Source organism: Lynx canadensis, chromosome B2 (assembly GCF_007474595.2).
Source record: "Lynx canadensis isolate LIC74 chromosome B2, mLynCan4.pri.v2, whole genome shotgun sequence".
Lineage (NCBI taxonomy): Eukaryota > Metazoa > Chordata > Mammalia > Carnivora > Felidae > Lynx > Lynx canadensis.
The window spans coordinates 2,020,884-2,044,271 of NC_044307.1; the positions used below are offsets into that span (position 1 = coordinate 2,020,884).

At 45.7% G+C, this 23,388-nt stretch overlaps 2 protein-coding genes and 1 non-coding gene across 7 annotated transcripts in view; 1 reads left to right on the forward strand and 2 right to left on the reverse strand.

The window, feature by feature from the left end:
* Positions 1-9,732, reverse strand: part of ZKSCAN8 (zinc finger with KRAB and SCAN domains 8) — a 30,283-nt gene extending 20,551 nt beyond the window's left edge. The window contains exon 1 of one of the 3 annotated variants that reach the window (XM_030316874.2): positions 569-1,180. The gene's annotated coding sequence lies outside the window, so the exon portion shown is untranslated. Of the gene's footprint in view, positions 1-568; positions 1,181-8,512; positions 8,860-9,572 lie in introns of those variants that run through there. The other 2 variants (XM_030316877.1, XM_030316876.1) reach the window with 2 other exon arrangements.
* TRNAE-CUC lies at positions 4,148-4,221 on the forward strand. Its single transcript has one exon. It is a non-coding gene; the product is annotated as a tRNA-Glu (tRNA).
* A 5,295-nt stretch (positions 9,733-15,027) lies between the features above and the next one.
* The window catches only part of ZSCAN16 (zinc finger and SCAN domain containing 16), a 29,879-nt gene continuing 21,518 nt past the window's right edge, over positions 15,028-23,388 (reverse strand). Inside the window, exon 5 of one of the 3 annotated variants that reach the window (XM_030316894.1) lies at positions 15,028-15,501. In XM_030316894.1, coding sequence (XP_030172754.1) covers positions 15,156-15,501 — 346 coding nt within the window. In that variant the 3' untranslated portion in view covers positions 15,028-15,155. The other 2 variants (XM_030316891.1, XM_030316893.1) reach the window with 2 other exon arrangements.

Sequence of the window (23,388 nt, forward strand, 5' to 3'; positions counted from 1 at the left end):
ATCTCAACGCGCCACCGTGTTCTGCATACACTACGAACAGCAGATTGCCTTAACAGCAAACATAGGTTTCCAAGGATAATTCGGGGCTTCCAAAAACAAAGTACAGCTTGAAAAAAAAAAATTTTTTTTTTTTTGTATCGTGAAGGAAATGCAAAATTGCTGAGTAAAAACAATTCGGATCGTGGGAACAGCTGCATAAAAGATAATGTGGGGCCGGTTTCCCATTTTAAGAACAACAGCACCCCAAAAAGAGGAACGGGATGAAGAAAGCGAGAGTTTGGGGACGCGCCCCCTGCGGACCCTGATGCCCGGCCCTGGCCCCTCGGTCCCCGGTTCCCGCCGCGTCCGCGTCCCCCGCGGACCCTCAGGCCCGGCCCGCCCCGTCTGTGCCCGGTTCCCGCCGCGTCCGCGCCTCCTGCGGACCCGCAGGCCCGGCCCCGACCCGGTCTGTGCCCGGTTCCCGCCGAGTCCGCGCCCCCTGCGGACCCTCAGGCCTGGCCCCGGCGGCGGCCTACTCTGGCCCACAAAGCCCTCCCCTCCCCCGCCCGGAGCCCGGCCCGTTACTCACCGCGAGTTCCGGGGGCGGCCCGGGGCGGGGAAGGGAGGCTGCAGAGGACGGACGGACGGACTCGCAGGAAGGGCGGGGGGCAAACCGGGGCGAGAGCTGTAGTGGGACGCGGGCCCGCCAGCCTCTAACTTCCAAACCCGCGAAGGCGCAACCTCGACCGACGCGCATCTTGTCGGGAGGCACTTCCGGAGGCTCTCTAGGAACCTGGAGGTCTGGAAGCTCTATGGCCGGCCGGCTCGGGGGACCGGCGCCCCGCCCTCCGCAGGCCCCGGGCTCGTCCGCCGGTGCGCGCTTAGCGGTGCCCGGCGGGAGTGGGGACGTGGGTGCGAGCTCGGGCCCTGGCGGTGCTGGCGACTGGGCGCGGAAAGACCCCCGCACTCGGCTGTCCTCCGAGCCTCCCGTACAGACTGCCGATCGTTTGAGGAATTCCTCCCCATCACGGTTCACAGCCTTTTGAATCCCCTATGGCGCTTAATAATAGTACACCTTGTACTGTTGTGTTCACACAACCATTGTAAGGGCGGCTGGGGGCTCAGTCCGATGCGTGTCAGACTCTTGGTCCCGGCTGGGGTCATGATCCCAGGGTTGGGGGCATCGAGCCCCATGTCAAGCTCCACAACCGGCTCCGTGCTGAGTGTGGAGCCTGCTTAGGATTCTGTCTCCCTCTGCCCTTCTCCCCTACTCGTACTCTCTCTCTCGCTCTCGCTCGCTCTCTACTCTCAGAAAGAAAGAAAGAGAGAGAGAGAGAGAGAGAGAGAGAGAGAGAGAGAGAGAGAGAGAGAGAAAGACCAACCATTGTGATTGAGAATAAATTTCCTCTGAATCTTTGTATCTGTTCAGCCCTTTTCTATCTTACTGAATTGCAATCTCTTAAAGCCAGCTTTGTAGCTTAGCTTTTCAAATACCAAACCCGGGAGGGAAGCTTCACTAGTGGACTTTTGTTTTAATACCACAAATCTACGTTCCCATCTACATTCACTCTTTTCTTGACTGAGAGAAAGCCAATCTCACAGTAGATTAGTAGGGGCTTTATTCTAGTCATTGTCTTACTGAGACACTATTTCAGATTCTTCTGAACAACTGCTTGCATGCTTATTAGCTTCCAGGGGTCCTATGCAAAAATGGAAAGAGTACACGTGCTTGCAAGCAGTGCTCCAAATCCTTGCCCTCTCAGGGTATCTACCATCTGTCCTTGTAAACGTTAAGATTCACTGACTTCCACATAGGTGTAAATCTTAATTTACACGTCTCCTTAATGCATTATGTGTCTATCATATTTGATCAGAAGTATTGCCTGCAGGCCTGTGTTTCACTGTTTTTCCGGTTCTTCCTGTTTTGGGATCTCCTTGAGGTCACTTGAGATTACAGAAGGCTGACATCAGTCACCTACTGCACTGTTAGTGCACACTTTAATACCATTGTATTAAAGATTTAGCTTTTCAGACTAACTAGGATTTGGGGGTGGGGGTTGAGGAAAATGTCTTATTTGTGTTGTTTAGGTCCCCCTCCTATTATGATTCCTTCAACATCTTTCCTAACTACCCACTTATTCTGAGTTCTCAAGTGCCCCTCCAATCTTCACCTTAACTTCCCCTCTTTAGCTGCTCCTACTGATACCCACCGCCAATGTCTCTATCCGGTCTCCAGCCTGAACCAGAAAATATTCTGTCCACCCATCAGGACTAAATCTTAGTAGTTTTATTTGTTTTTAGGGTTTTTTTGTTTTCATCTAATCATCACAATGAAACAAATAAGAATAAGCACTGAGAAGTTACAGTGTTTCTAGACTCCTTCAAAACACTTATTTTTGCTGTTTTATAGTTCTTGCCTCCCAGATGGGGTGGTGACTGGAAGTAACTGGCAACAGACTAGGAACTCTGCCCTTGGTTTTTGTTTTTGTTTTTAAGTTTATTTATTTATTTTGAGAGAAGGAGAGAGAGAGAGAGAGAGGGTGGGGCAGAGAGAAAGGGAGAGAGAGAGAGAATCCTAAGCAGGCTCCATGCCATCAGCACAAAGCCCAACGTGGAGCTCAATCATGTTGAAATCGACTTGAGTTTAATCAAGAGTCAGCCGCTTTCGTCCGACTTCAGCCAGGTCACGATCTCGCGGTCCGTGAGTTCGAGCCCCGCATCAGGCTCTGGGCTGATGGCTCGGAGCCTGGAGCCTGTTTCCGATTCTGTGTCTCCCTCTCTCTCTGCCCCTCCCCCGTTCATGCTCTGTCTCTCTCTGTCCCAAAAATAAATAAAAAACGTTGAAAAAAAAAAAAAAAAAAAAGAGTCAGCCGCTTAACTGACTGAGCCACGCAGGCGCTCCACATAGGTAGTTTAGAAGTAAAATAGTATCATGACCTAAGGAAAGATTTCTCGAAAGGCACTAATGATAACAGAAAATATTGCTAAATTTGACTTCATCAAAATTTAAACCTTCTGCTCAAGAAAAAGCACCATTAAGAAAGTGAGAAGAGGGGCGCCTGGGTGGCGCAGTCGGTTAAGCGTCCGACTTCAGCCAGGTCACGATCTCGCGGTCCGTGAGTTCGAGCCCCGCGTCAGGCTCTGGGCTGATGGCTCAGAGCCTGGAGCCTGTTTCCGATTCTGTGTCTCCCTCTCTCTCTGCCCCTCCCCCGTTCATGCTCTGTCTCTCGCTGTCCCAAAAATAAATAAACGTTGAAAAAAAAAAAATAAAAAAAAAAAAAAAAAAAAAAAAGAAAGTGAGAAGAGAGGCTACAGCCTGGAAAACATGTGTAATTGTTTTATGTGTAATATGTGTAACATATTTCTGACAACTAGTATACAGAGTATGCAAAGGACACTCACAACTCAATCATAAGACAAACTAACATAAGTAGGTAAAAGATCTGAGCGGACACTGTACAAAAGAAGATATTTGAATGGCCAATGAGTACATGAAAAGGTACCCAACGTCATATAGGGAAATATAACAAAAATCACAACAAAACATTAAAACCACTACATATCCCTTAGAATGGCTAAAATTAAAATGTCTAACAGCACCAAGTACTGGTGAGGATATGAAGAGATTGGAACTGTTATTCAATGCTAGTGGGAGTTAGAATGGTATGCTAATTTCAACAACTGGCATTTTTAATGAAGTTAAATAATGCCTACATTCTGATCCAGTAATCTCACTTCTAGACATTTAGCTGAGACATATGAAAACACAAGTCCACAGCAGCTCTATTCATAATAGGTCCAAACTGGAAAAACCCAAATGTTCATCAATAGGAGAATAGAGAGTGAAATAGTGTAATGTTCATACAATATATACTACTCAGAAATAAAAAGAAGCTACTAATAGATGAATAATGCGGATGAATCTTGAAAATATGTTGGTGGGGCACCTGGGCGGCTCAGTTGGTTAAGCGTTTGACTTCGGCTCAGGTCATGATCTCATGGTCCGTGAGTTCAAGCTCCCCAGTGGGCTCTGTGCTGACAGCTCAGAGCCTGGAGACTGCTTCAGATTCTGTGTCTCCCTCTCTCTCTGCCCCTTCCCTATTTGCATGCTCTCTCTCTTTCTCAAAATAAATAAATAAACTTAAAAATAATTTATTATGTTGGGGGCGCCCGGCTGGCTCAGTTGGTAGAGCATGCAACTCTCAATCTCAAGGGTTGTGAGTTCAAGCCTCACGTTGGGCATAGAGCCTACTTAAAAAAAAAAGTTAACAAAACTAAATAGTACGCTTAGTTTTATGGTGTGAAAAACACCAGGCCTCACTCCTCCATTCCCTACCAATATCTATTCCCTAGAGATATCCAGTTAACTCTTTCCTTTTACTTTTCATATTAACCTCTATATTTATAATGTACTAACACTGCTATTTCTTGATTTTTCACTTATAAATATTCTTTATTATGCATTAACTTCCTACTATGGAAAAAAAGCATTTTTTAAGTTTATTTATTTTGAGAGAGAGAGAGAGAGAGAGAGAGAGCGAGCGAGCAGGGGACAGGCAGAGAGAGAGAGGGAGAGAGACAATCCCAAGCAGGTTTCGTACTATAAGCAGAGCCCAGTGCAGGGCTTGAGATCTCACCACAAACGGTGAGATCACGACCTAAGCCCAAACCAAGAGTCAGATGCTTAACCAACTGAGCCATACCCTAAGAAAGCATTTCATGTTTTAGACCACTACTAGAACTAGCCACACCAGGGATTAGAGGACACATACACTTCCTGAGTTGCTAAGTCCAACAACAACAGCAGCCCCACCAAGGCACAAAAACGTTAGACTCCAGTTACTTGTACTTTCCCCACTTCTATAAGCAGGGGACAAATTTCTATTAATGTTACCAGATGGAGAAACATTTCCAAACTTAGCATCAGCTGCTCGCTGCTGGAAAATCTGTGCTCAGAGGCAAGTGATTGTGGGAAAGGAAAGTTTACTTTAGTCAAGAAGCCGGTAACCTGGGTGGACTACCTCCCAGGTAGTAAAGAGGGTGTTACCTCGGTGGTAAAGAGGGTGGACAAATCTTTCAAAGACCATCTTCCCTGTCCAGGTGAGGCCAAAGAATTTTTTTTAAATGTTAATTTATTTTTGAGACAGAGAGACAGAGCATGAGCTGGGGAGGGGAAGAGAGAGAGAGAGAGAGACACAGTCTGAAGCAGGGTCCAGGCTCTGAGCTGTCAGCACAGAGCCCGACGTGGGGCTCGAACCCACGACCCGTGAGATCATGCCGAAGTCATACACTTAACAGACTGACCCTCCCAGGTGCCCCATAGTCCAGAGAATTTTAAAGGGGAAGGCATGGGAAAGGGAGGGGGCTACACACAGGAGAAGCAGGTGCCCAGGTGGTGGTCGTATGTGGACATGACCCTGAACAGACTCTCTGGCAAAGCCAAAGCTATTTTCCAATGCAGTCAGGCCATATCCTCTGGGAAAGTCTGGTCCTTCACTCCTCAAGGCCAGCGGTCTGCAAATCTCAAGGAAAGCAGGTTATTTCTGCCACAGACACAGGGACTTAGGTCAGCAAGCAAGGAGTGCATAAAATTGAAGCGAATTCACCCTTGAGATCAGTTGGAGTGCTGTTACAATAACACTCCAAATATTTTCCACACCTGGAACCTCAAAGGTGTTCCCAGACGCTCCTCAGTTGCTCTGAATTTTAGTTTCAGAAGCATCACTTCATATGTAGTATATGGACTAGCATAGTAATTTTCTAAAATTTTGGTCTCAGGGTGCCTGGGTGGCTCAGTCAGTTAAGCCCCCAACTCTTGATTTCCGTTGAGGTCATGATCTCACAGGTCCCTGGGATCAAGTCCCACATCTGTGCTGTCAGTGCAGAGTGCTGAGCTTGTCAGCCTGCTTGGGATTCTCTCTCTCCCTCTCTCTCCGCCCCTCCCCCACTTGCTGTCTCTCTCTGTCTTTCTCTGTCTCTCTGTGTGTGTGTCTCTGTGTGCGTGTGTGTGTGTCTCTCTCTCTCAGAATAAACTTAAAAAAATAACAAAATTTTGGTTTCATGATTCCTTTTATATTCTTAAAAACTAATGAGGACCCCAAAGAGCTTATTTTTATGTGGCTCATATCCATCAAGATTTGCTGTATTTGAAATTAAAACTGAGGAATTAAAAAATATTTGAAATGACAATAACATTTCCATTACATGCTAACTTTTTTTTTAATTTTTTTTTTCAACGTTTATTTATTTTTGGGACAGAGAGAGACAGAGCATGAACGGGGGAGGGGCAGAGAGAGAGGGAGACACAGAACCGGAAACAGGCTCCAGGCTCTGAGCCGTCAGCCTGACGCGGGGCTCGAACTCCCGGGCCGCGAGATCGCGAGATCCCGCAAGATCGCGAGATCGTGACCCGGCTGAAGTCGGACGCTCAACCGACTGCGCCACCCAGGCGCCCCCATTACATGCTAACTTTAATACATTTTATGGAATCTAAGAATATCTTCTAAAACACAAAGTTAGTGAAAGGAGTGGAATTACTTCACATTTTTGCTATCTCTTTGAAGTCTGGTTTAACAGGTGGCTGGATTCTCACACTTGCTTCCTCACTCAGCATCACCGGAGAAGGTCAAACCTCAGGACCAACAACTGTAAAGGGCAAGAGTGGGTCATTCATTTAAGAACTGCATTTGGGGAAGTTTGGAGATGTTCCCCAGCTGGCCGCTGGGGCTTGCGTCCTCTGCCCACAGCTAGATACTCACTTTCTAAAACAACCGGAAAGGCTCTCACCAAGAGACTGAACGAAGCAGAGCAAAACTTGAGATGATTCAGGACATTTACAATGGAACAAAGAGGAGGAAAAATAAAGATAGCATTCTCTAAAAGTGAAGTACACTGAAGCCCGCCACCCTAGAGGAAGGTTCCTGTTTTGGTAATTGTGTAGGGCCTTGGCCTGTCTGCCTGCTGTCTGCTCACTCACCCTACAGGAAGGCCTGCCTGTAGCCTGCTCGTGTGGGACCGAGATTGAGACTCTCCACCGGGTAAGACCAGTTGCAGAAGCAGCCTCCTCCCACTACAGTGGAAGTTCACACCACCTACAGTAACCAGCACGTGACTCACTCCCAGATACAAGCGGTACCGCGATACCACGCGTCAGAAGACACCTAATGAACATCAAGAGCAGAGCATGAAGGAGAAGGGGCAGAGGTATCTGACCCCAGAGCACGGACAGACAACCCAGGGAACAGAAAAATGGATTAACTGTAATGAGGCAGGGGAGGAAAAACTTTCTCTCTTCCCTTCTTGGTTCTTTGGTTGGCCTAGTAAATCAACATGAGACAGTTTAACTGGAGGACAAAATTTTAGGGTTGTTCATACAGGAGCTCATAAAACTACAAGACTCAAAGAAGTGACCAAAGCTGACTAAACTTCTTTGTTTGCCTTTTGTTTTTTATTATATTTTAAAATATTAAAATAACAAAATATGATAAAAGTGAGAATCTACATGTATATAAAGCAAACACAAAAATCTTAAGTAAGTAAATAAATAAATAAATAAAAGCTGACATTTCCTCTACCCCCAAATGCTACTACCTAGAATGTTGGGAAACAATTCTCCAAGGATTTCTCACATTTCTCTTAAGTCTTCTGACAAATATTCTTTCAGTTCAGCTTTTCAAAGATGTATCTCCTTTTGGAGCAGATTTATTTCCTAACAAGGATAATAAAGATTGTTAGAAATAACCCATCAACCGGATCAAAGGTGGGATGCAGAGACTCACAGCACAGTGAAGCAAGGCTTTAATCAATGTTCTTACAAGAGTGGGTGTCTGATGGACAGGCACACTCGGGGCAGTTACAGCAGACAATTTATCTCCTAGTGTGCAAGTCCGTCCCCTGGTTCCTCATTGGCTGAGTACTACAGAGGTTACAGCCTTATCCTGACATCATCTATGCCCATGTAAGGCAAAAAGTAGTCTGATTGGAACACATGTGCATTCCCTGAGCTGACCAGAGACTTTCAGTCCCTCCTATTGACAGACATTTAGATTTTTTTCCTTTCTTTCCACCATTAGCAATCCTATCTGCCTTACTGCCCTCTAGAATGCCCCTCTCCTTACCCCATAATCACTGTGAGTCTCCTGAGTCCTCTCAAGTCCAGGAGTTGTCTCATTGTTTCCTATCATTCTAAACACTAGTCTGTTATTCTCATAACAGGTCTCTCGTCTCAGGGTTTTATTAATCTATTTATCACATTCTATTTTGTGTTACTTGTTATTATTGTACATGCTCTTAACCAGAGTATAAGCTTCCTCATCTAGTATTTATTCCGAGATCTCTCTCTCCCACTTCCGGTATGTAGTGGCCCTTAAAATATGCAGATGTGCCATACATTTCAGACAGGAAAAATGGTTTGACTTGTTTCGTCAAGTGGCTAAATTTAGTCAATATGATTCACCTTCTCCTTTCTTTTCTATTAATTCCTTTCCCTGAGATCTGTCCTTATTCACCCAGGTAATACTTCTCAAGAGCTCACCTGTGCCAGGTGCCAAGTTTGGTGAGACTGCTGAGATGAGCAGCTATAGGTCGCTCACAATGACCACAACCTTTTTCCATTCTTCATGGTTTTCTCTTACTCCAGTCTTGTCTTGCACTTTACTTTAATGGGAGAGCCAAAATAACTTCCAAGCTACCCTTCCAGGTTTTTGGCTGAGGTCCCCCCAACAGCCAATAAAAATGTTAACAGGAGAAAAAGACGTTTAGTAATGAAAGGGCGGACCTACGCCGTCCGACTCCATCTTGTTCTGTGTCCTCCACCTTGAATGACTGTGTCCCCGACAGGCATGCCCCCTTTCCGGGAAAATCGCAGAAACCTCAGACCACGCCTCCTCCCCTTGAGTAACCTCCCGATCACCCGTTCAAACTTCCTGATCAAAACACGCCGGCGACCTGCATAACAGGACTCCCACCCTTCCCCAGCCAATCGGCTGAGGCCACAGCCATTACCTCACCAACTGCCCCTAGACCCCTATAAAACCTTTGTGCTTTTGAAACTGCCTCTCTCTGGTATCTCACCGCTGCGTCGGTGCAGGTAGGGGATTGAGTTCGAGCTAGCTCGAATAAAGGCTCTTTGCTTTTGCATCGGACTCGGCTCCCTGGTGGTCTTTGGGAATCACGAATTCTGGGCATAACAGTAACAGGTATACCTCCTGTATACATGGGGAGACCCAGGAAAACGGCATCACTCCTTGAAATGGCGCAAGTCACCACCTTAAATATAATGTCCACCTGTCGGCAAATGAAGATTATGGGGCCTTCAGGTGAAGCACAGTAAAGATGGATGAGATTGTTACCATATTTGTTGTTACTTTGTCGACAAGAAGTTTCTAGAGTTTTGGAGTTCTTCCTTCTCTTCCTGGGGAGACACCCTTACATGGACATTCCCTTAAAAAATGCAAATGTTTCTTACAAAAGGGTAACTTTTACTTGTTTTTCTGAGCTCCTGTCCCTTTTTTGTTTCGTTTTGTTTTGTTTTTAAATAATCAGCCTAAAATAACCCTAACAGGCATATTTAAGGGGCGGCAAAATTTGCTCACCTTCTCTCTTCCTCCAGATGACAGGTTGCGGGGATGGGGGGCAGAGGGCTGTCCCCACACTCACTGTTGGGCCTCCTGAGCAATCCTGGAGGTTTGCCCAGGCCCGAGGCCCAGCGACTTTCGGGCCGGGATATAGCCTTCGGGAGCCCCCCCCCGACACCCTCCTCCTCCGCCTGCACCTGGGGCCCCAGGGCTCCTTCGGGCCGGAACCCCAGTGTTTGTGCCGTCGAGGAAGAGCGGACCCGTTTTCCCGAGCTCTCGCGGTTGCGAGCCACTTCCGGTTGCGAGCGGCTCCGGAGCGGAGGGCGGCAAGGGGCCGCGGGACCGCGGGCTGGTGCGGCTCTCCGGCCCGGGCTGTGGCTGGGGGGGGGGGGGGGGGGGTGCCGTGCGGAGTGAGGTCGTGGTGAACAGGGCGGGTATTAAAACACACCCGGGAGCAGCAGCAACGCAGGGAACGAACTGGGGCCGGGAGCGCCGAGCAGGATGCTGACCGCCTCCCTAGCGCTCGGGGCCACGGCCCGCGGGCTCCCGGCTCCCGGCGTCCATGGAGACCACGCCGAGGGTCCCTGCACCCGGCGGTTCTCCTGTAGGACTCCCCTGCCGCACCTCGGTAGCAGCTCCCGGGAGACTTGTTCCCACAACTCCTGGTGCAGCTCCAGCCACTGCTGCTTCTCCGTTTTCGTTCTGTGCGCCATTTAGTCCTCATGGACCCTCCCTTGGCTCACGCGGTCTCAAAATAAGTAAATAAACATTAAAAAAAAAAATCACTGCCATAGTGGCACATTTTGGAGCGGCCTGCCCTTGTCCCCTGTGGAACACAGTATGTGCTCAATATTTGTTGATTATTTAAAAAAAATTTTTTTTTCAACGTTTATTTATTTTTGGGACAGAGAGAGACAGAGCATGAACGGGGGAGGGGCAGAGAGAGAGGGAGACACAGAATCGGAAGCAGGCTCCAGGCTCTGAGCCATCAGCCCAGAGCCCGACGCGGGGCTCGAACTCACGGACCGCGAGATCGTGACCTGGCTGAAGTCGGACGCTTAACCGACTGCGCCACCCAGGCGCCCCAATATTTGTTGATTATTAAACAAATCAATAATAGGTAAAAAGTCTTTGGCATCATAGAACTTGCTCTCACAGAATTAAAGTGGTTTGGAACCTGGAGAATGGGAGGTACCCGAGAGCGAGAAGCTCTTGATGAGGCTGTCCAATAAATAGGAATATAATGTGATGCACCCATGTAAAGTTTTCTAGTAACCACAGTCAAAAAAGACCGGTGAAACTAATTTCAGTAATATATTTTATTTAAACCAGTATACCCAAAATATTAACATCTAGTAATATAAAAATTAACCAAATATCTTACATTTTCATACTAAAATCTTTGAAAGCTGTATTCCTACTTATTGCACATCTCAATTCAGGTATTATATTTTCATTGAAAATACTTGATCTATACTGAGATTATACAAAATTTAAAATGCTAAAAGTAGATTCACATATCCAAATATACTTTAAATATATCTAAAGGTTTTCCAATAACTGAATTATGTTTTAAAATTTAATTAAAATCAAATAAAATTAAGATTGCAGTTCCTTAGTTGCATAGCATATGCACTTGGTGGCTACTACAGCGGACAGTGAAGATCTCAATCAGAAAGTCTACTCACGATAGGCCAGGGGGTAAAGGAGAAGGTGGCACCACACGTATGCCAGGGAGGGAAGTGTGCATTCTTAAATGCAGTGTAAGCTCTTTACGCGTCACACTGGAGGGCAGATTCTTCTGGTCCTCAACACTGAGGTATGGCTTTCTAAAGCAGACTAATTCTTTAGCATGATTGCTGTTTAGATTTTAGGTTCTGTGGGAATCATTTTTTAGGGGTGGGAAAAGGGTCTAGCAATGCTGGTCACATGTACCATCTCTAAGTAGAATCTTACTGTGTCTGATTAAGAACAGTCCTGGAAATCAGATTATTTTCCTACAGATCAGCTCTTCTCAACTGGGGGCAATCTGACCCCTCAAGGGGGCATTTGCTCACCCACCTAAGTTTTTTTTTTTTTTGCTTGTCACAAGTAGGGGGTGCTAGTAGCATCCTGTGGGTGGAAGCCAGGGAAAATCCTACAGTGCAGGGGACAGGGTACCACAGGGAACTGTCTTGCTGAAAATGTCAATACAAGCCTGAGAAACCTTGCTCTAGAGAATCTGGGTAAGAAAGACTGAGAACCTTAGTATAAGCAACTCTCTTGTGGGATCAGTAATGGGAGAGCAGCTTGTTTTGTTCAAGTATTTCAAACTTTCTAGTTGTGTTTTCATTATTGGACTTTCTGATTATAGATAATTTCATGCTCAGGAAGAGAATGGAGACCTGGTCGATAAATGGTATGCACTGTGCTCCTAAGACTCAATGTACCTTCGTATGGCTTGTATCGTACCACCCAGGCTCAAATGTGACCAATGCCAGTATTAGATTACTTGCCGCTCTCTTGTTCCTATCACCATCTCCTATTTGATATTTGTTCTTTTCCCTACACCTTTGCTCCTTTTTATTCTCTTCCTTCCATCCCTCTCCCTGATCTTATTTCTCCCTTTTCACTGATGCCCATCCATTCCTCCTGGAACCCCACCTCCCCTGCACTTGTCCATTTCCTCCCCTCAAAGCTGCTGGCTCCTCATTCAAAATCCCCAGTTCACCACCACCCCCATCTGTGGCTGAGAGAGCTGCCCCCCCCCACCTCCGTTTAGGGGCCTTGGACAATCACAGCTGTCTTGTCAGTTCACAAAAGCTTCAGACTACAATCCTCACCACTTTCAAAAAAAACAAAACCCATAAACAAAATAAAATACAATCATTCTCTCTCGAAAAAGATGGGAGGAGCAACGCACATGCATCTGAGGTAACCGAGAACCTGGGCTCCTCTAGATCAGGTGCTGTGCACGGAGGGTGGCGGGTGGCTCCACAGGGACCCAGTGGTTCTGATTAGTGTCTAGCAGATAACTTCTCTTCTGCTAACTTTGGGCTTGAACACAGCTCTTCTTCCAACTGGTTGCACCCTCACCATCTTTCTCTTCAGGCTTCCGCACACTTACTGGGACAATGCCTGTTTCTTCATGGTACCAGCAACTCAGACCTCCTCTAACCTCACGCTCCTGTGCCTCATGCCTGGGTTATCCCAGGGTCTGCTGGCCTTTCTTCTCTTGCTGCAGCACTCTAGGCTGTCTCTGGCCCCTTACATTTGTCTCTCCTGGACTCTTACGGTCCCTCTGTCAGGATCAGGTGGTGGACACTGCAGTGGCAATTTGGAATCAACACCAAACCTAGAAAAGGGTAGCATGGTGTCAGTGCTCCAAACTAGTCTTCACTCAGCCTTTAAAGGTATCCAGCTCTAAGGCTAGGACGATTCTTTGTACGAACAGGTATTCACAACTACCTGAATAGAATGTTCTAGCATCTAGAGGATAAAGGAAAACCAGTGTGTCGTGTCTTACCAACTTTAAGAGCCCTGATCTTGTGCCAGCCAGGATCATCTTTCTTCCCACTGCGGAAGCCTCTCTAAATTCAAGGTCGGATCTGCCGACAACTCCCTTGCACGTGTCTCAGCAAGACAAAAGGTAAAGGGGGAAGCTTCACTCAGTAAGCATTTAACTTTATTTTCAAAATAAGACATTTTTAATACTAGAGATTTAATGCTTTACTTTTCTCTTAGGACCATTAAAAAATCTTGTTTCAAATGCCTAAAATATTGCCCAGATGATTATTATAAAAACGAGGAGGAGTGTGAAGCTTGAGGTTTTAAAATTTTCTACCAAGTATGTTCAGAAGACATAAAAGCCCAGTTTATCTTTATGGAGCTACAAGGAATGGCCTAAGATTCATCTCCCAGTGGGAGTAGAGACCCAAAACTGACTGTGGTGGTTTAACTAGTCGAGCACAATACAAAAGCAAGGATGTCTGACTGTGTCTTCAGGAAGCGATTCGGTCACTGCCTGGTTGTTCTGGGAAGGCTATTCCTAAACCCAGTGGGCATGGCAGTTGGATGGTGTAACTCTGAACGTGCTGGGCCTCTGGCCACAATTTCTGTCATGTCATTAAAATTCTCAAATTAGGGATGTAAAACTGTTGCAAGTACATGAACTGCTAATATATTTCCAAGCCAAAAAGAAAAAAATTGATTATAATTTAGCCTTTTAATTTAGATTAGGTTACTGTATTTACTTTAATAGTCTTCAATCCTCCAATTATAATATACTCTTTTGCTAAGGCTGTAAAGGTGCTATAAAGTTATTACTAAGTTACTTTCTTAGGGTGTTTGCATTTTATCTGTTGCTATTGCAGCCTCCTCAGGTATCTCTTTCACTACCTTCCTGAACTCAGAATCACAGGATATCAAAGCTGGAAGATACCTTACCAGTGATTGATTAGGACAGCAACGTCCTTTAGAACTTTCTGCAGATAAAAATGGTATCTGTGTTGTCCAATCCAGGTGCTACCAGCCACACGTGGCTGTTGAGTACTTAAAATGTCACTAACGAACAGAATTTTCTATTTTATTTCAGTTAATTTAAGTTTATACAGCCATGTGTGGGTGACTGGCTACTATACTGGACAATACAGTTCTAGACCGATCCCTCCCATGTCCTTCAGTTTACAGTGACGGGAGACTCAGGAGTGATTTATCCACATTATAGATGCCTAATACACCATCACCCCCCTCCTTCCCAATAGCTCCTATTCATCACTTAACTGCTTTCCTTTCCACTGGAATGTCTTCCTTACCCTGCTATCTTTCCTGATGGTTTCCTCTTTTTCAGCAATGGCAAACAAATTCCACAAAATGATTGTACTCCCTACCTTAAGATAAAAATGAGATTAATATTTAGGCCATTCTAGCAGTAGTGGTGGAAAACAAATAGCATTGTTTTAGTTATTAATTTCAAAAGCAGCTTTAACTTAACACAATATATCTGGTAGGTTTCTGCTGTGTCATCTGCATGCTACGGAATGGGAAACGAAGGCAGAGAAAAATGTGAATGTTTAGGGGCACACAAGAGGCTCAGTTGGTTGAGTGTGTGATTCTTGATTTCGGCTCAGGTCGTGATCTCATGGTTCGTGAGTTCGAGTCCTATGTCGGTCTCTGCACTGACAGCACAGAACCTGCTTGGGAGTCTCTCTCTCTGCCCCTTCACACTTGTGTGCGCCTGCTTGGGATCTCTGTTTCTCTCAAAGTAAATAAATAAACTTAAAAAGAAAGTGAATGTTTGCCCAAAGTTGTACACTGAACGGTCAAGTAACAGGGAGAGCTGAGAAGTAGCATTCGCTGCTTTTCCACCAAGAAAATGGCTATTTTGGGCTGCAAGTCAGCAGTATGTCAACAGACAAGGCTTTCTGAAATAACTCTTAACACTTCCCAAGAAACTGAACTAATTTAGAAATAAAAGGAAACTTTCTCAGGTAGATTCTGTGGTGCCGGAGAAATGTTTAATGACGACTGAAGCTTTGCCTGCATTCAGGTTACTCAGTGTCTAAGGCGGATTCTCTGGGAACTAATGAGGCCTGAGGAGCTAAGAACGGTTCCTTCACCATCTTAGTAGAGTTTATTTGCTGTATGAATTCTCTGATGTCTGATAAGGGCCGAACTCACGCGGAAGGGCCTCCCGCACTCCTCACATTCATAGGGTTTTTCACCTGTGTGGATTCTCTGGTGCTGAATAAGACCTGTGCGCCCACTAAAATCTTTCCCGCATTCTTCACATTTATAAGGTTTCACTCCAGTGTGTACTCTGTGATGTCCGAGGAGATGGGAGCGCTGAATGAAGGCCTTCCCACATTCGTCGCACTTGTAGGGTTTCTCTCCAGTGTGAGTCCTCCTGTGTTTGCTGAGGTCTGAGCTGTGACTGAAACTCTTCCCACAGTCCTCGCACGTGTAGCGCCTTCTTTCCCTCTGCGGCCACTCTACTCTGCCCTTGCTTTCAGTAGCATCTCTGGGTTCAGGAGGCAGAGGAATGTCTTTGTTAAGTCTGTCATTTACCTTGCCAAGGAACTGTGTGTCCTTGGGCGTATCTTCCTTCTGGGACACTTCATTCTTAGTGCTGGTTTCATCACCTGTAACCAAACACAAAGGTGTCCTAATCTAAGTTTGAGAAAGAACACATTAACGCTCTAAATGTGTTATAAAAGTCACATACAATGCACAAACCAGAGATTTGGCACCATCAAATCATACCGACGATATAAGGAAGAAATTAAGAGGCGAGCGGGGAAGCCAGTGGCAGGGTTATTTGGGAAGAGATTAAGAAGAGAGAAGGCAGTGATGTGGATCGAAGAGTCACCTGGCAATCTCGTGCACAGGCAGAGTGCTGAGCGGTAAATGAGGACTACGGATATGCTGGGGATAACGAAGACGGACAGACAGGGGGTCAGAGAACAGACGGAGAGGGAGCTGAGAGTTTGGGAGAAACACGTCAGGGCCTGAAACATAGGTGGTTAAGTGGGAGAAGACAGTGGGATTAGGGATCTGAACTGAATGTAGTGAGTAGGAACCATCAGAGAAAGGAACCGTAGGAAGGATAATAATCAGTAAAAAGCAGGTTGAGAGCATGCAGGGCAGGATAAATAGAGGAAGTGACAGTGGATGGTCTGGTGTGTGTCCACACTCTCATCTCCAGTGCCAGCCCAGAAACGTGATTTGCATCAGAATCACATGGATGGCTTCTTAAACCAGAATACTAGGCTTCCCACTCAGCTTTGATAAAGCTGGAGTAGAGCTCAAAAATTTGCATTTCTAACAAGTTTCCTGGTGGGAGAGATACTACGGATTCAGGGACCACATTTTGAGAACCAACGGCCTAGGTATTTTTCAAGGTCCAACTCAAATACTCTCTCCTCCAGGAAGTCTTCCCTAAATCTCCCAAATTGGCTCTTTTCCCTCTTCCTGATCACTATGTCCTCAACCTCATGCTTTGCATACAATAGCACACAACAGCAAGTACTCAGTAAATATTTGAGTTGAACTTTGTAAGAAAATAGCTGTTTTGATGATTTGGAGGGGGTAGAAAGTGTCACCTACTCAGTCATGCTGTGACTTCCATCTCAATGAACCTAGGAATCCTAACAGTGCAGCTGTCATTTAGTTGGTCCTCAGGGGCTCACTTGGCCTGAAGGAAGCAGCAGCAAGAGCTCCCAGGGCATCTCAGTGCCTGGGTTGGGCTGGAAACTCTGGCTCACGTGGCTCACTGAGGCCAAGCCACGAAGCCCACTCTTCACTGTCCTCACCGTGTCCCCCTTGCTCCCAATCGTCCTCAGATCTGTTCCTCCTGAAAAATCAGTTTTTAAAACCAGGCAGTAGACTTTCTCAAAGTTTGGATATTTGCTCGAAGATGATACTGTTTTGGAATGTAAATGCCATGTTATCCTGGGCTAGAAATTACAAGGACTAAATTAGAACCAGAAGATCAAGATTCCAGTCCTGGAACTGATCAATGTTTAAATTCTGGCAGGTGATAACTATTTTGGTTTCCTTCTCACCTCTGTGCCTTCTTTACCCATTGTTTGATCAGATGAGGGAAGATAAGATAAAGCATTTGTAAAAGTATAATGTGGGACAGAAGTATTGCTAGGTTAGCAGGGGAAGAGTGATCAAGCAAATCATGGAAATCAGAGACACCTCCTACCATGAAAAGAAGTGTTCTGAAATATCAACATTAGCCTCAACAGCTTCTTTACATATAGCTGTCACCAGGGGCTGGCTTTCCTGGGGCTTACTGATGAATATTAACAACAACAACAAAAGACACAGAGTTTGCCCTAAATGGTCAGTTCACCATCTTCAGTGTAATCTACCAGTCCTCAAGATAAGTCTCTCCCCCACAGCTTTGGGAGAAATCCAGAGAAAAATCTCATCAGGACTTCAAAAGGTTTTTTTTGTTTTTTTTTTTTTAATACAAGGTCAGCTTTTTTTGGTCAGCAACTGAAATTATAATCCTCTCCCTTAGATCTGCAACTGAACAATATAAAGAATATCGTATGGACATTGTCAAATGTGAGCTTTTTCATCTCATGGACCTCAGTCTACTTCTTGGTCAGCTGGAATTCAGGGTCTTGTTTATGTATCTCTTCTAAGTGCTAGTCTCAGGCTAATAGGATTCCAAGAGACCTTTTTTCAGAACGGACAAAATGAAAAATACTGGGTTCTGACATCTTCTGCCAGGGCTGTCCTTCCAATGTTATTTTGGCATGTGTAATACCTAGAATCCCTATCAGTTACAATTTGAGATTCACCCAGCCCTGCTGGTCACTGAGAGGAGATGTCCACAAAGCTCATTTGATCACCATGCGTACAGCTTGCTTGACAGTCTGGGGAGAAAGAACAAGGTTAAATGCTGAGTGAAACTGGAACAAACTGTCATTTCTTGCTAATGGAGAGTCAGTGCTGTAAGTTAATAGCATGCCCAGTACTTCAAAATGAAATACTTTAAAAATGTGTTACAAAGAGGGGCACCTGGGTGGCTCAGTCGGTTAAGTGTCCCACTTCAGCTCAGGTCACGATCTCACAGTTCACGGGTTCGAGCCCTGCATGGGGCTCTGTGCTGACAGCTTGGAGCCTGGAGCCTGCTTTGGATTCTGTGTCTCCCTCTCTGTCGACCCCTCTCCTGCTCACGCTCTGTTTCTCTCAAAAATAAATAAACATTAAAAAAAAGTCTCTCTGTTTAACAATAAATTATTTTTATTTAAAAAAAATTTTTTTTAACCTTTATTTATTTTTGAGACAGAGAGAGACAGAGCATTAACGGGGGAGGGGCAGAGAGAGAGGGAGACACAGAATCGGAAACAGGCTCCAGGCTCTGAGCCATCAGCCCAGAGCCTGACGCGGGGCTCGAACTCACGGACCGCGAGATCGTGACCTGGCTGAAGTCGGACGCTTAACCGACTGCGCCACCCAGGCGCCCCCGTGAGTCTTGTCTTTTTTTTTTTTTTTTTAATTTTTTTTTCAACGTTTATTTATTTTTGGGACAGAGAGAGACAGAGCATGAACGGGGGAGGGGCAGAGAGAGAGGGAGACACAGAATCGGAAACAGGCTCCAGGCTCCGAGCCATCAGCCCAGAGCCCGACGTGGGGCTCGAACTCACAGACCGCGAGATCGTGACCTGAGCTGAAGTCGGACGCTTAACCGACTGCGCCACCCAGGCGCCCCTGTTTTGTTTTTTTTTTTTAACATTTTTATTTATTTTTGGGACACAGAGAGACAAAGCATGAATGGGGGAGGGGCAGAGAGAGAGGGAGGCACAGAATCGGAAACAGGCTCCAGGCTCCGAGCCGTCAGCCCAGAGCCCGACGCGGGGCTCGAACTCACAGACCGCGAGATCGTGACCTGAGCTGAAGTCGGACGCTTAACCGACTGCGCCACCCAGGCGCCCCTGTTTTGTTTTTTTTTTTTAACATTTTTATTTATTTTTGGGACACAGAGAGACAAAGCATGAATGGGGGAGGGGCAGAGAGAGAGGGAGGCACAGAATCGGAAACAGGCTCCAGGCTCCGAGCCGTCAGCCCAGAGCCCGACGCGGGGCTCGAACTCACAGACCGCGAGATCGTGACCTGAGCTGAAGTCGGACGCTTAACCGACTGCGCCACCCAGGCGCCCCTGTTTTGTTTTTTTTTTTTAACATTTTTATTTATTTTTGGGACACAGAGAGACAAAGCATGAATGGGGGAGGGGCAGAGAGAGAGGGAGGCACAGAATCGGAAACAGGCTCCAGGCTCCGAGCCGTCAGCCCAGAGCCCGACGCGGGGCTCGAACTCACAGACCGCGAGATCGTGACCTGAGCTGAAGTCGGACGCTTAACCGACTGAGCCACCCAGGCGCCCTATCAATAAATTGTTTTTAAAAGATAGTGGCTTTTGGGCATGTTATTGTGATGACTTTTAACAACCATTCTGGACCAGCAGGCAGGAGGACCAGCCTCTGACTATAATCTCAGCTCTGCCTATAACTCTGGAGACTCAGAAAAGTCACAACCACCGTGGTGTATTTCTTCACCAGTAAAATGAGGATTTGGACCAGATGTTACATGCTTTTAATAAAGTTGAAGACATGTCTTAAAATGTATTATGATGTCTGCAGGGTTTTTTTTGTTTTGTTTTGGTGGGTTTTGTTAGTTTTTTGCTTCTCAGTTTTGGGGAGTGTGGTGGTGGGGACACAGATAAAAACTGTATATGGCCCTTGGTGCTGTATCTTAGAAAAAAAAGTCCTACTTATACTGTTCAGTGCAGACAGAGAGGATTCTGTAGGAATTCTCAGACCTCATAGAATAGCTAGATTTCATAAAGCACCTTTCAGTAGATTATATTAAGGGAAGACAATTTCAATTTTCCCTTGACAAGTCATTTTGATAGTAGCACGTATGTAAGCCTGTACCATTTCAGGTTTAGGAACTGTATTTTTCTGAATTTATAACACGTAGAGTGAAAGTAGTCCAGAGATATCATTAAAAAAACAAAGAAAGACCGACCATCTAGAACTTAAAGTTTTGCAGACTATCCATCATAAGCAATAATTCTGTGTTCTATACTGAGAATTTAGCATGTTGACATGTTAAAATATTCTTGTGACCTATCTGTTAAATTTGTTTTGAAGATTTTTAAACATGTTTTTTAATTTATTTTGAGAGAGAGGGAGGGAGGGAGGGAGAAAGGAGTGGGGGAGGGGCAGAGAGAGAAGGAGAGAATCCCAAGCAGGCTCCTTGCTGTCAGTGCAGAGCCCAACGCGGGGCTCAATCTCACCATGAGATCCTGACCTGAGCTGAAGTTGGATGCTTAACTGACTGAGCCACCCAGGCACACCAGTTCTTTTTTTTTTTTTCCCCCCCTAATTTATTTACTTATTTAGGGGGAGAGAGAGAGAGGGAATCCCAAGCATGATCCATGCTGTCAGTTCAGAGCCTGACTCGGGCCTCAATCCCACGAACTGTGAAAGCATGACCTGAGATGAAATCCAGAGTCAGGAGCTTAACCCACAGAGCCACCCAGGTGCCCTCTTATCAGTTCGTATCTTGTGTCTCAGCACTGGCTACAGCTGGCTGAAGCTCCTGCTGTCCAGTGATGTCCTGTTGTCCACCCTCTGCTGTGTCTCTTACTTTTCTGACAGTCCCTGATCTGTCTCCTTTACAGAATCCTCTTCCTCCACCCCAAATTCACATGGTGGCATGCCTCAAAAATTTACATGTGCCTCTCTTCTCTTCACTTGGTACGTTCTTCTTGGTCAATTTCATCTACAGCCATGTCTTCTATCATCTACTCAGGGGCAATTCCCAAATCTCTTTTCTCCTCCCACATCTTCTTCCTGTATCTAGAATCTTATTTTAAATTGTACTGCCTACAGAATTGTATTTGGATGTTTCAGAGACAGCAAATTCGTTTGTATAAAAACCGAACCTACTCTAAATCTTCACACAGATACATCCACCTTCTGATTTTTCTCTCACTCACTGACACCATTATCTGCCAGCTGCCCAAGTCGTAAACTTTGGTTTTATTGTAACAGTCCCCCACCACCAATATCCAGTCAGATATGTTCACTAATAAATGAATAATATGGATCTCTTGAATTTCCTCCTTCCTCTCTCCAGCCTTAGTCTACCATGCTCTATATCTGAAAGTGGTCTCCCCTCACCCTGCCCTGTGTTCATATCTTTTCTCCTTACTACAGTTGTGCGCTCATTCACTTACAGGTTTTGGAAAATAGAGAAGAATATGTCACTTGTGATTTCATTAGCTTCAAATAATCTTTGACTACATTTGGAGGTATCATTCCAATGTTTTCCTTTGTAACTTAAAAAAAAAGTAGAATCACTGATAAGTGATTTTTAAAAACTCAAATCTGGGGCGCCTGGGTGGCTCAGTTGGTTAGGCATCCGACTTCAGCTCAGGTCATGATCTCACGGTTTGTGAGTCTGAGCCCCGCGTCAGGCTCTGTGCTGATAGCTTGGAGCCTGGAGCCTGCCTCGGATTCTGTGTCTCCTCTCTCTGCCCCTCCCCAACTGGTGCTCTGTCTCTCTAGGTCTCTCAAAAAATAAATAAATGCAAAAAAAAATTAAAAATAAATAAATAAATAAAAACTCAAATCTGTGTCACCCACTTCTCTATTTAATGTAACAGACCTCCATCTCTGATAGGATGAAGTTCTGTTCCTCAGCATGGTATCCAGGAACTTTCACCATTGGCCTTGCATTTTTCCCTTCTACAAAATTCTCTTCATCAAAATCAAAAACACCTCACAGCAACTGTTGTTCTTAGAAAGCTGCTTTCATGCTGCTTCCCCACCCCCCACACTGTTCTCTCTGCCTGGGATGCTCCCCTTTCCACCCATGTGACCATCTCAGCTCAAGCAAACCCACTCTGATACTCCTGCAGGCCAACCACAGGGGCAGCTGTCCTGTTTTGGGCAGGTTATAGCATAATCGCTCACTTCTCTGTTTCTTGAAGAGGAGTCTCACCCTTGTATTCCTAACATCTAGCATGGCCCCTGGCATATCGCAGCTGCTCGACAACGTTTATAAAAGAAGAATGAACAGAAGAGGAAGTCTCGGTCTCACCTTCAAAGCTAACTAATATCCAACACTACACTCGAAAGCACTAAGAGACTCTTTTAAGTTATACATAATTGAATGCCATCTTTCCAGGTATCAGCTAGAAAGATCTTCACTTAAAATCATTTTTCAGATTAGACAAATCACCTGGCAGGGAGCCTAGAGAATGAGAAAACCATACTGGTAAAATTTATAGCAGCGAGAATGAATCCGTAACAGACTGGAGTATAAATACTGCGCCAGGTGGGAAGAGCCTCTTGAGAAAGGACAGAGAGCATTGAGAAAAAAACAAAAAAACAAAAAAAACAACTCCAGTGTTTGGGCAAAACTGGGATTTAAAGTTTGTTTACTTTTGGGTGCCAGGGAGGCTCAGTCGGTTGAGCGTCTTTTTTTTTTTTTATTTTAATTTTTTTTTTTTAACGTTTATTTATTTTAGACACAAAGAGAGACAGAGCATGAACGGGGGGAGGGTCAGAGAGAGAGGGAGACACAGAATCAGAAGCAGGCTCCAGGTTCTGAGCTGTCAGCACAGAGCCCGATGTGGGGCTTGAACTCACGGACCGGGAGATCACGACCTGAGCCGAAGTCGGACGCTTAACCGACTGAGCCACCCAGGCACCCCGAGCGTCTGACTCTTGATTTCAGCTCAGGTCATGATCTCACGGTCCCTGGGTCTGAGCCGCACATCGGGCTCCATGCTGACAGTGCAGATCCTGCTTGGGATTCTGTCTCCTTCTCTCTCTGCTCCTCCCCGACTTGCTCATGCTCCCTCTCTCAAAATGAATAAATAAACTTAAAAAAAAGTAATTAAGGGGCACCTGGGTGGCTCAGTCGGTTGGGCGTCCGACTTTGGCTCAGGTCATGATCTCGCGGTCTGTGAGTTCGAGCCCCACGTCGGGCTCTGTGCTGACGGCTCAGAGCCTGGAGCCTGCCTCGAATTCTGTGTCTGGCTCTCTCTCAGCCCCTCCCCCCACTCATGCTCTGTCTCTGTCAAAAATAAATAAAAACATTAAAAATAAACATAGGAGGAAGAGATGCCAATAGTACACATGCACACAGAAAAGGCCACGTAAAGACACAGCAAGTCTGTGAGTCAAGGAGGGAGGCCTCACCAGAAACCAGGCCCGCTGACACCTTGATCTTGGACTTCCACAACGGTGAGAAAATAAGTTTCTGTGTTTAAGTCACACAGAAATGGTGGTATTCTGTTTCAGGAGCTCTACTAGACTAATACA